At 37.6% G+C, this 12,547-nt stretch overlaps 1 protein-coding gene across 2 annotated transcripts; it reads right to left on the minus strand.

Moving 5' to 3' along the window:
• Nucleotides 1-1,967: 1,967 nt before the first annotated feature.
• LOC119897189 lies at nucleotides 1,968-11,201 on the minus strand. Of its 2 annotated transcripts, XM_038710775.1 has the most exons (5): nucleotides 11,067-11,201; nucleotides 9,313-9,672; nucleotides 6,400-6,669; nucleotides 5,815-5,868; nucleotides 1,968-5,582 (listed from the first exon to the last, which is right to left on the minus strand). In XM_038710775.1, the coding sequence occupies exons 1-5, from the start codon at nucleotides 11,122-11,124 to the stop codon at nucleotides 5,476-5,478; spliced, it is 849 nt and encodes a 282-aa protein (XP_038566703.1). In that variant the 5' UTR covers nucleotides 11,125-11,201; the 3' UTR covers nucleotides 1,968-5,475. The 2 variants fall into 2 exon arrangements, with proteins under 2 accessions (XP_038566703.1, XP_038566704.1); XM_038710776.1 differs by lacking the exon at nucleotides 5,815-5,868.
• Nucleotides 11,202-12,547: the final 1,346 nt, after the last annotated feature.

The following is a 12,547-nucleotide window of genomic DNA, read 5'->3' on the forward strand; positions in this document are numbered from 1 at the left end:
CTTTTATAATCAAGAACAGTGTCAAGCGGATTTCTTCTCAACACATCATCGCAGCATTATTGTTCGGACACCACAGATGCAACACCATGTGTCCCAACACAGGGTAAAAGAATCAAGGTAAGTTGGTTTGAATGTGCATGGAATTGGTTAGGGTTACACCCACGAAATCCTGGAGGGACTTTTTAATAGTTCAACTATAATTATAAAGTTAGAAATAGCACATCTACCTTTGCAGTTTTCACTAATTCCTACAATTTTATTGCAAAAAAAAGAAATGCCCCAAAACATTGCAACATTTAACACAATTTTCTTTAGAAAAGCTGTAACAATCACAAAAAAGGCCCTCCAAATCCTGAAGGGACTGACTATAGGCTAGTATAAACAAATCACTCCACATTTGCTTTGTATCATTACATCATTTCTTGCAGGCAAAAATCAACACTTTGGCATAATATTGGTGATAGCCGACACAGGAAAGTATGGATCGCGTTAGCTGTAATGTAAGCTGTAAAGTAATGTGGAAAGCCATACAACTTTAATATTTTGCACTGTATGTTATCAGCAACTGCTCGGCGTTAGCCGGCAAATTAACCTTTATTTTTTTATTTCACCTTTATTTAACCAGAAAGAAAACTCATTGCGATAAAAAATCTCTTTTCCCAGAGCGTCCTGGCCAAGACAGGCAGCAGCACAATTAACAAGGTTGCAGACATTAAAACACATAACATAAACATAAAACATATAACAATTTATGATGGGAATACTTGGGGAGTTACAAGGTCATAAAATATCTACAATTTCATATATATGTACCACAAGTAATAAACTACAAGGATCGCCAGAGTAATCATTCATAACATCTACAGCCAGTGTGTACAGCCTCCATGTCACCTTATCTAATTTGAGCCAACTAAAGCATAACATATGTCACGTGCTTTGCAGTAATGTTAGTTTACCTGTCCAATAGGATAAAAGCCAACTCTGTGTCGGTTTTGTTGGTTTCAAAACAAAGACCTGATTCCTTCACACAAGAAGCAGAATAATGGCTGTTCCAAGCAACATGTGGAGTGTGGTTCATTTCTATGCGAGGTTACAGTCAATTATTAATAAGTGATTTCATTGAAAAAGAACATAGGCCTAAAGGCCCTTTAATGAACCTATCTGACTCACTGGATGCTAAAAATATATTGATATTGATTTTGCAACTTAGTCCAATATGCATTATGTCTATATACATTATGCTGTGTTACACATTGATTTATACTGTAACTGCTTACAGTAATCACAAGTCAGTGTCACTGTCAAGCTCATGTCCTTTGAGCTAACAGTTGTGCAATTCTGCTTCTGTATAATCTGATTCATCCTTTGGAAGAAAAAAATAAATAAATTACATGTCTGTCCAGAGGCCTGTTGATTCATATCCATGTTTAATACAGTATTTTTTGTTAATATTTAACAAATTGTAAGGTACAGTATACATATACAGTATATTTCGACTGCTTTAGCTAATTTCACATTTACTGCTGACATTTAGTGGCTCTCTGGTGAATTTCAAAAGGGTTAGTCAACTTAAAACCAATTAATCCATAACTACACTGTGTCAGGGTTCTGATGAGTACACACAGAAGAGAGCCCAAGACACTAATGCTGCATTCTAGGCAACTCGGAACTGGGAAATTTCCGACCTCCAACTAGAAAAACTATCCTGGAACGCCACCTGAAATCGGATTTCCTACTTGTGAACTCGGGGAAAATATATGTACCCCGACTTCACAAGTAGCAGCTGAATTACGTCACAAAAAACTGTCAGTGCCCATGGATGCACACATTGTAAATGGTAAACCATAAACTAAAAGGCAACAAAAAGTATATTTGCATGTATTTAAATTAAAATAATACATACAGTCATATAGTAAAACCTGTTCTGCATGTACACTGATGTGGAAATATGTTAGGCCTATTGGGTAGCTGGCTACAGTAAAGAATCTCATAAAGTCGCCTTCTCTGCATAAAAGTTATTGTTAAAAAGCCAAAACATTAGGAAGTATAACCTACAACATTGACTGACTTGAGGGTTACCAACTGATGTAGGGGTACACAGAACTAGTAAAGTAGGCCATTTCTGTCAGTTGTTGCAGTTAAACTGACTTAATTAACACCTAAAACACTGCTGAGGGTGCAACTGTGTGTACACTTTGTCACGGTCAGCCATGGTTTCACTTTCGGCTTCATGCACCACCATGCACCTGGAACCCTTTGAGGTTGGAAGTCGCGGCACAAGAGCAGAGATTCTGTCCCAGGGTTTAATCCAAAACATGGAAAAACAAATAATGGTGGCTGACAAGCTCCAACACAACTGTACACGTAACTCCAAAGCAAGCAGAACACCATTCAAACGACACACAACAACGACAGGACAGGGACTGAAGAGAAACACCAAATATATATACACAGGGGCTAACGAGCAGGGCGGGAGCAACACAGGTGACAGGTATCAGGACTAACAAGGCAGGCAGAGAGACAGAAGGGGAAAACAGAGAGACTGGCTGGCAGGCAGATTACTGGAGGGGGAACAGACATAACACAAGTTGCTGAACACTAAACATGGACCATATCAAAGTAAGTAGTAACAGATCAGAATAATAAAAAACCACAAACTAATCCAGACACAAGCAGACAGATCCCAAATACACTAACAACAAGGAAGACAGACTGAAGCAAAGATAAAACAGAACTCAGATTAGACATGGGCAAAACGCAGAAGTACACAGACCAGGAGTGAACACTAAAGTACAGGACTAAGAACTAAGACACCAAACTAGGAACTGAGATACGAGACAAGACAGATACTAAGTAACTTAAAGATGCAGATGAATAATCATAAAGGCTACACAGAGACTAAAGCAGAATGACCAAAACTGGCAGAGAACATAAATTGACATCTAGCAAACAGACAAGACAACCTTCCATGTGTCAGACGTGACACATGGAAGGTTTCTCATTTACTTTCCTCATCATTTTAAACTGTCAGGTTTCAAACCCACTCTTCTTCTGCATTCTTTCTCAGTCGTTAAACCACATAAACAGCCAGGAAGGATCATTTACACACCCTCATACAACCACATGTAACATGACCACAGTTTCACAGACTTGCTCTATGAATCAGTCCACTGAGCGTGTGTGTGCTGATCTCTCGATTTGGCCATTTCATTATGCCAGTAGTGAGGATTACTTTGCAGATTGCATCCCTGTCCCCTCCCTGACAAATGCACCATTCCTGCGTGTGTGTGGGTGACCTTCCTGTCCTTAATTCCACCAGCATCCCTTTTCATCTTTTTAAATATATGGATTAACTGCAACAGAACAAGTGAGGATGAAAACAGAGACAGAAAACAAAATAAAGAGTAAAAGGGACAATAAACAAACAAACAAGAAAATAATTGATTACACTGCTGTATCTCTCACACATCGCATGTTGGCACAAATTCTCCAAAACAGAGGTGGACGGCACAAAACAGAGTATATTGCTGATCAGATGCAGTGTCATATCGAGCAAGATAATCCAGAAATGGCTGCCAGAATTTATTAAGACTAATGTAAGATACTAGTGAGCTCAGTCTTAAACTGAGCTACAGTATCTGACTTCCAGTCTTAAAATTACTTTCTTTGTGATAACCATTCTGTACATAACAGAGAAAACCCAAAATAGTGCAATCTCTGTATCAGGTGCCATCCAGTAAGATAAACTTGTTCACTCATTCACAAATGTAAACTTATCTTCAGTGATTCTTATACAAAAATCATGTTTGATGCACTGATAGACTATGCATTTGACTTAAGAGGTCAGTTGAGTCTATTTTAGCTACAGATTTTGCTTTTGAGATTTGCTCATTTGATTAATTGTTGTTTAGGTTTATGCTTTATGTTAAGCCAATGCCATGTGGGTATATCTCTAGTTATCACATAAATGATTCACAAATGTTTAATATGTAAAAGAAAAAAAAATGCTTGCCTCTTTTGTGCAACTAGCTTCAGTCATCGTTAGAAATAGAAAGGGTTGTGGAGGAACTAATGGTGAAAACGGGAAAGAGAACCAGAAGAACAGATTTCTGAGGAAGGAGAAACTGAGGTTACAGATTTCTGCTGAAGACATAAAAAAACAACATTCTAAAACAAAACGTATGACTAGTATCAACATGAGTCTGTACATTCAACCAGAGAGCAGTAAGAATGCATAAATTAGAGAAATAACTTTGTTCTTTTTGATATGCATTTTAAATTGGTAGACAAATTATTGCAGAAGTTGTGGTTAGGCAAAGGAAACAATAGATGCAGATCATCCCTCTAAGTATTTGGAATAAGAAGTGATTTGCAATGATGTCTTAATAAACAGTATATTACAGAGACATACATTGTTTTGTGGTGTGCTTTAGTCACAGGGACCCTCCACTTTAAAATCAGAGTCATCAATGAGATTATTTTAATGCCTTTAACACGTTTTGCCAAAATGTTTGACGTGCATGTTTCAATGCCAAAAACATCATGATGTATTTGATGCTGTCATATCATCACTTGCTGCATCCCAATTCATTTCAGGGGCTGACACAGTTTACATGATTTACATTATATGCCCCAGTAGTGTTTCTGGAAAACAGTCCACACTTCATGTGATATATACACCAGTGACTGATGAATCATTCAAAGGAAAGCACCTGGTAAATATGACGTAGTCCCGTGATATTTCCCAACTTTAAACGTTATTGACAGTTGAAAGTAGCATTGGCTCTGATGTGGGAGGCACATTTTAATCACAAGCCACCGTGCCTTGCTTTATCTTCATCCACCCACCATAGACTCCTAGTTAGACACAAAGAAAGAACAGATATTTCTTTGTTTAGGAAATCCAGAAGCTTACAGAACTGCCAAGATTGTGGATGGATTAATAATGCAGAACACAAGAAAATCATCCACCATCCATCCATCAGTGCTATCAATAAATTGTTGGGACGGCTTTGTTGCAGCCTGTGTTTAAATGTGCACCCCACATCAGATGTTCTGTGAGCCAATGATACTGCCACACTAGTTGTATCAACTGGTGTCGAAGCCTGGGGTCAAAGCAGGGCAACTTGCACGGGGAGTTAACAATGACTGCCAGGATGCATCATGAAACAACTGACCGGTTCAAAATGGATTTTGGGATTCTGAGAGCTGAATGTGTCCTATAAATGTGAGGGAAAGAGAGCAACATTTCTAACATGGGACAGCCTTGTGGAACCATTACAATGCCTTAGGACTTTGAAGGCTGCCGCCTCTGAATTCAGATGCAGGTAAATATTTGACAGTGGTTTAACTTGAATTGACTGCGGCTGGTCCCTTTGATCCTGAAAATGCATCGGAGAGACATGTCTCTTTTCTCTGATGACAGCCTGGATTTTCATTGCCAAGTATCTCCGTTCCAGCCAGATGTTGACAAACTCAGCTTCTGCACATAGGCAGGGTAATTACGAGGCCCAGCAGGATGGTGATGGGCACTAGGAGGAGACCTATATACATGGCCCATGGTTCTGGAAACATCTCCACACCTGGCGTTGAGAAACACAAAACCACTGCTATTAAGTATAATCCTAAAATTAAATCACACATTGATGCAGTGTTGGATTAACTGAAATCCTTTCTTGTGTAGAAGCTAATTGAAATGAAAGGGGAAATGACCAAATTACAAAAAAAAAACAAAGACAAAAGGCAAAGAAAATGCAGCCAACATTTTTCCTAACAGCAAAAGCAGCAGAAAGTGAGCGCTTGCTGCAGACTCACCAGAGGTAGTTGTGGGACATGTTACAGAAACATTTTTAGCATATCCATCTTCTTCTAGGGAGAAAACATTTACATATTGTGAGTCTTCACTTTAATGTTGACATATTGCATGATTTCTTGGTAATGAAGCATCTTAAACATAAAACTGCCTGCAGTTTTAAAATAACGCTCACTGATGTTTTCATGCTTCGACATTTTTAGCTGAAAGTCTTGAGGGAGAATGGGAAGACAAGCTTTCTTGCAGATGTTAGTGGATATGTCCAGATGTTGGGAATAAATAACTGAAATTATGCTGGAACCACATATGTCAGAGTTAATGTGAAGATTGTGTTTGAGCCTGCAGGGCACGTATGACATAATTGGGTAACGAGAGTGTTTTGTTTTATAATCTGCAGTACAGCTAAAGGATCATACTGTTTAGCTTGAACAGGCCCCCTTCACATATTCAAGGAATTTTATTTTGGTCTTAAGGCCTTGGTTTCCTTTGGTAAAGGCATAAACTTCCATTGTAATGAAAACTGTAGACTAGAATAATTGATAAAAAAAATGACTCAAAAGAAAGGACTTAGTATTACAGATAATTACCAGATGGATGGTAGTGGAAGATGCTTTTTGTTATCAGATCTTTGTTCAGGTGCAGCTGACACTCATATTTTCCAGCGCTCCTCAGAGAAACAGCCTCAGAGAGCGTGACGTAGGGCAGAGCTGTGACATTCTCTCCTAGAGCAGATTCAACAGTTTGGAGTTTGTGTCCATCATGAAAAATGGACAAAACTAATCGAGGATCCTGGGTCACGTTTACTTCACACCAGAGCAGAGAGTCATTGTGACTGGTGAGGTTAAACATCATTGTGTCTGAAAAGAGATACAGACAGAAACACGGCATAAGAAAGAACACTCAAACACAAGGTTTGAAGGTTTTGTCTATTATCTTAAAATTCTTATCAGTCCTCTATTTTTTGTCACTGCAATTTCCAGCTATCATGGAGACATTTTTATTTTCATTCACACTGAAAACCTGGATATTAATAAAGATTTTTTATTTGCCTTAAGAAATTAGCTTAAGGCTAGAAATTGGACAAACTGTTCACATGTTCTGCAATAACCTTTTAAATACTTGTTTGCATGCAGGTTGTCAGCAATCAGAGACTGGCTTATTTTAATTGTATTAGTGATATATAAATAGTGCCTTTTCTGATTGCTGCAGTTAGAAAACAGGCTCGGCAAATGAAAGAGCACACCTTCTTTCTCTTTGTGCAAATTTATCTTGAATTTGCATTGTTCCGCTGTGAAAACAGACGTATTTGTTTATTTCAGTTTGAGATTTACTACACCTTTTGTTTGAATTATTTTACATACAATTATCCCTTATGCCCTCCTCAAATCTTGCACCCTCTGGACACCTTTGTGGTAAAAATGTACATGCATACATAAAATAAATAATATTTCTTTCTGCTTTTTTTCATAATTCACTTCAAAAACTTCTACCCTGCTCAAAACTGCCAAACATTTAATGATTTTCACCCTTTAAATTCCAGTTTATTTACTTGAACTATTTCATTATTTATTACAAAAAGCACAAAAAAATCATTATTTTCCATAAAATAAATAGTAGGGGGATGGGGCTTTAGTGATAATTAGAGTATTGGATGTGTCAAAGAAAGACTGAATGATTATTCATAAATACAAGTGAGGGAGTATTTGACACTACATAAAAATACTAATGCAATCAAATCAATTTTGTTGGTAATATTTGTCATATCCAAGACTCCAATTACCACCAAAGAACCATCCTCCTACTATTTCTTTTATGGAAAATAATTCACTTTTTTTGTATTAAATAATTAACAATTCAAACAATTAAACTGTCACTGAAAGGGTTAAAATCATGAAAATCATTAAATGTTTTTTAGAAGTAAGTCATTTATGAAAAAAAGCAAAATGCATAGATAGAGTACAAATGACATGTGACACGAGTAAAAGACACTGGAAAAAAGGTTATTGCAGAAAGCTGACTATAACCTGCAAATCCTCATCCCTGACTGGACTGCAAAGACTCAATTACACAAACTTTAATTGTATTTCCTTTAGAGTTGCCACATTCAATGCAGAAAAATAAGGGACACCTACCGCAGTGGGGGCCACATATACATATATATATATCATATCATAACTTAAAACATGTTTTCAGGAAAGGATTAAGATTGATACCAATGGACATTATAATAAGCTATCTGCTATTGTATTCAGTGTGAACAGATGAACTCTCTATCACAGCTCAAAAGACTAGTGTTCATATTGGCATAGCTGAATACACAGCTATGACAGTGAAACCACCAAAAAATAGGATATGAACTGTATTTTATTAACTTATTAAATCAACATGTCCATAACTTATGAACTATAAATAGGCTAAAACAAATGCTTAGATACGATTTGATTGGAAAGACTTGTGTGCAGTATTGGAGCACGTAGGCCTACTAGCTGTTATATCAACTCGAGCCCCTGCCAAGAGACGCGCCCTCATCTGACTCCGATTGGCCCTGAACCTGACGGTATTAATCAAATCAACAATGGCCCCGAGTATTACCCAGTCAGGGGGAGAAAAGGACAAGTCCCTTATTGATTCAAAACGGGAAGCGCTGTTTAGTTCTCAAATATGGGACGATTCCATATTTTAAGGGAGGGGTAGCAACCCTAAATTTCCTTTAGTATTAAACCCAAGTAATGCTAATAACATTGTGATACAGATAGCCATGTAAATGTTATTTAAGAATAAATTCACTAAGACTTAGGCCTTAAAAAGAAGTAGCCTACTCAGACATTTTACTTAAGCAAAATTAATACCACACTATATGAAAATGTTTCTTAAGTAAAAGTACAAAGGTATTAACATCACAAAGCACTTAAGTAGCCTACTCATTATCATTTTTCAACTCATTTCAGAATAATGTACATCACATTATTTGATTATTATTGATGTGTTAATAGCTTTAATGTTGCAGCTGGCAAAGGTTGGGCTAATTTTAATTTATTTGTATTTATTTTATGTATTACTTTACATAGGCCTGATAGCTTGTGAATTTCCCCTGGGGTCCAATAAAGTCTCATTGATGTAATATTATCATAATTTATTTATGTATTTTGTATTGTTAATCTGAATCTGCAAAGCAGAGTAACTAGTAACTGAAGCTGTCAGATAAACATAGGGGAGTAAAAAGTACAGTTTTTACCTCTAGCAGTGTAAAGTGGCATATAATAGAAAAACTTGAGTACAGGTACCTCATGATTTGTACTGCCCCTCAGATTTTCTTAATCATCCAGATAAACCAACCTTTGTTCTAATTGTCTGGACTTGAACCAAAAGCCTGAGATTACATGCAGATGTTCAGACTGTTAAAATATTCTCATGTCTTTCTCTCCCTTTGACGTATATTTCATTTGGTACCACTTTACAGCAATAAACTGGAAACGAATAATCTAAAATCTTGTATTTACCATGAACCAACAGGAAAGTTCCATCTCCTATCTTCCTGAAACTTTTAGCCCTCTGTGTGGTCATGGAGAGTTTGCAGAGGTATTTCCCGCTGTCGGCCCAATGGACATTCTTGAGGTGTATGGACTTGTTTGAAGAGTTTGCATTGTTGTCCAGAAGGTCTACACGTCCCTCATATCTCCCAGAGGGGAACCACACTTTGGTTCTCACAGGGCCCTGTGTTACGTACACCCAATACAGAACCGGTAAGGTCACCATTTTCTCACTGTGGGATATGTTGAGCTGGCACGGCATCATGACATCATCACCCAGAGCAGTGGTAAGCACAGGAGGCTGGTGGACTGTGACAAGGCAGCAAGTACCTGAAAAACAGCCATCAAAGTAAAACAATATCAGGAAGTTGGTTAACCGTAATAATCTCAGTGTCTCACAGTAATGCTCAACCTCCACATGGGTGGTTCTATTAAAATCGTGTTATGATGCTTGTGAATATAGCCACAGGCAGCAACTGACAGGGTTGAAGCAATATGAGTTTATGGTTTTTATCTGGAATTTGACCAACCAATTTTCAGCTTAATAAAGAACACAATTTTGAATTTATGATCATATGATTGCTGCAGTTCCACTTTTATTCTACACTTCAGACAGCTGGAAAATACTGATCCATCTATTGAGCACCTTAAATTCACAGGTAGGTCAAGCCATGCCCCAAAACAACAGACAGGAGAAGTATATGGATATAAAACGTATGACTTCTGAGGGGATGTTTTATAGACTGAAGTTTGGGGTCATGCCAACTTTGCAGTCACTGGACCCAAAAAATAAACATCCAAATCTACACAAAGAGATTTACCGCTCAGGTGGAACAAGAAACTGCATGTTGCCAAACTTTTGTTCAGACTTAATATTTAAAGGAAATAGTTGGGCTTGGAATTTTCCTAACAGCATCAGTACAATTTTTCTTTTTGTATTAAGCATCTAGTAGGAGGATATGTGTCTTTATCCACTGTATGTTGGCTTCAGCAGTCAGTTGTTGAGGTTCCCATTCCCCTAAACACAACAGCCAAGGATTTACCAAAAACCTGTCAAGTAAAAGTTGCCACAAATTCTTTACATTGTTTTATTAAGTTAGCCAAGAGTTGCTGCACGATCTTCAAAGGGTATAAGTAATCGAGGATAAAATAATGATACAGAGAGAATGTGAAGGCCTGATGCTCAGTCAGTTTCACACCCAGCGATTATTATAAAATCTGAGGCAGGTTAAGGCACAAACCACATAACTGCAACAACATCCTTTAATCACTTCAGGCTGGTGATCTTTGTTGTATACCTCTCTCTCTTTCTCTCTTGTCACCTGTCTTCCCTTACACTGTCTCTTAAGAGACAAAATATAAAAAATATTTTGTCTCTGTCCACTAACATCAAGTTAAGTTGGTTGGTTCTCTCTGCCTAGTTTTGTCATGGAACTAAAACAAATTGAGCAACTAAGAATCAGACAACAATTGTTCAATTCTTCATCTAACTTGAAGCTTGTTGTTGTTGTTACATGTCTGAAAAATACACCAATACAGGATTTGTGCATACACCACAATACCACTGCTAAGAAGGAAAATAGCATCAACTGTCTCTCCTCATTTGAGAAATAATTTGGAATTGCCTGCAAATGAGCCTACAGAACATTTACGATTCAAAAAAGGATCCCTTTTACAAACACACACATTTTTATCTGCAAGTCAAAAATCTTTATATACTGTACCTGAAACCATAAAGTAGAGAAACATCCATTGCCTGTCAGACAAAATTATCTTCAGCATGTCTTGGGACAAAAGAAGACGTTACCTCCTTTGAGTGCAACAGATGAAGCACACGCAGGTCTAATGTATTGTCGTTTTGGCTCAAAAGTGAAAGCACAGTAACAGGATGTGGTACTTTTTGTTCTTTTAATGAATAAAGGAGAACAAGGACTTGTTTTCAGATGTGAGAACAATTTCCATTTAAGTTCCAGTTATTCACACATTCTGGTGCTTTCGACTGAATCACAGTCTTCATCAGCAGGCTCAATTTTCAGGACACTGCAGGTACTCCATAATTCTGAACATTTTTGGGACAACTCGTTCGTTTTGGCTTAAAAATTGAGCTTGACAGTTCAGTCTTGATCTTGGAAACAGTGATCGACAAAACAATCTCCACTCAAGATCCACTTACTTGCTGGTCCTAAAGATTCTGACTGTTTCGCAAGCAAGTTATTTGAGATTGTTTTATTGTTTCAAAGAAGCGGTATGTAACGGTAGTAACTGTTATGCTCAACTCTTAGGCCAACGTGAACAAGAAGCTCTGAAAAATGTATCTGCTGTTGAAGACCATGTGATCAAAAGCTGCAGTACAAGCGAGTAAGTGGACCTTACTGTGGGTGGACCTTACTTGTGTCTGATGCTGTTTTAAGGTCAAGAAAGAACTTTCAATTTCATCTAGAATAACAATTCACATGCAGAGTTCTTTTCTTCATGCAGGCTTCACTTTACCTTGTTTTTCAACTGAGGCGACCGACCATGATGTAATGATGCCTTTTAAACAAACCACGATCCTCCCACGTAAGGATTGACAGGCCAATGAATTGCTGATACACATGACCCACTTTTTCCATGTGCGCTCCCACACACGGGAAAGGTTACAGTTCTAATCCAGTCGTCTATCTTCAATATTAATCAACCATTTAACAGTTGAGCTCTGAATGGAAACTGCAGTGGTGTGCAGATGTGTGAAGACTTTATGCACACCCACTTGCACAAGACAAGGCTCTTTGGGATATACACTTGCCTGTGGTGAAGTTGTATAAAAACAATAAAATAACTCTCAATTTTCATGTAAATCATAAAAATTGTATGTCATTCTATAATTTTTGGCATTCATTCTTTTACCTTTATATATTTTTTTAAAGATGGGAAAATGTGTATTTGGTGGGTTTTAGCAAGTTACTCATAGATGGCGAGGTTAAACGAGTATGTGTCAGGGGAGCTCTCTTCATCTACAGTTTCAATCTACTCTCTGTCACCCACTTAAGGGTCCCCTCAGTCAAAACTAACAGATATCCATAGACATTAGGCCTACCCATCATGAGTATGTAGACCAACTTGTAGAATGATGTTCATGCTGTTCTGATGATACTGCTTATTCATTGATGCAGTGTTGCTGAGTCTGTGTGACTCTTAAGTGATTTTACGTTTGTTTTCTATGTTG

This window comes from Micropterus salmoides, unplaced genomic scaffold, assembly GCF_014851395.1.
Source record: "Micropterus salmoides isolate LMB-PRFRI ecotype aquatic unplaced genomic scaffold, ASM1485139v1 Ms_hic_scaffold_11, whole genome shotgun sequence".
Lineage (NCBI taxonomy): Eukaryota > Metazoa > Chordata > Actinopteri > Centrarchiformes > Centrarchidae > Micropterus > Micropterus salmoides.

What these genes read in the sequence shown, in the direction of transcription:
- LOC119897189 (XM_038710775.1), bottom strand. Translation starts at nt 11,124, where the DNA reads ATGCTGAAGATAATTTTGTCTGACAGGCAATGGATGTTTCTCTACTTT. An exon ending in TCTCTACTTTATGGTTTCAG is followed by an intron (nt 9,673 to 11,066) that starts GTACAGTATATA and finishes GCTGTTTTTCAG; the next exon opens with GTACTTGCTGCCTTGTCACA. An exon ending in ATGTCCCACAACTACCTCTG is followed by an intron (nt 5,583 to 5,814) that starts GTGAGTCTGCAG and finishes TCTCAACGCCAG; the next exon opens with GTGTGGAGATGTTTCCAGAA.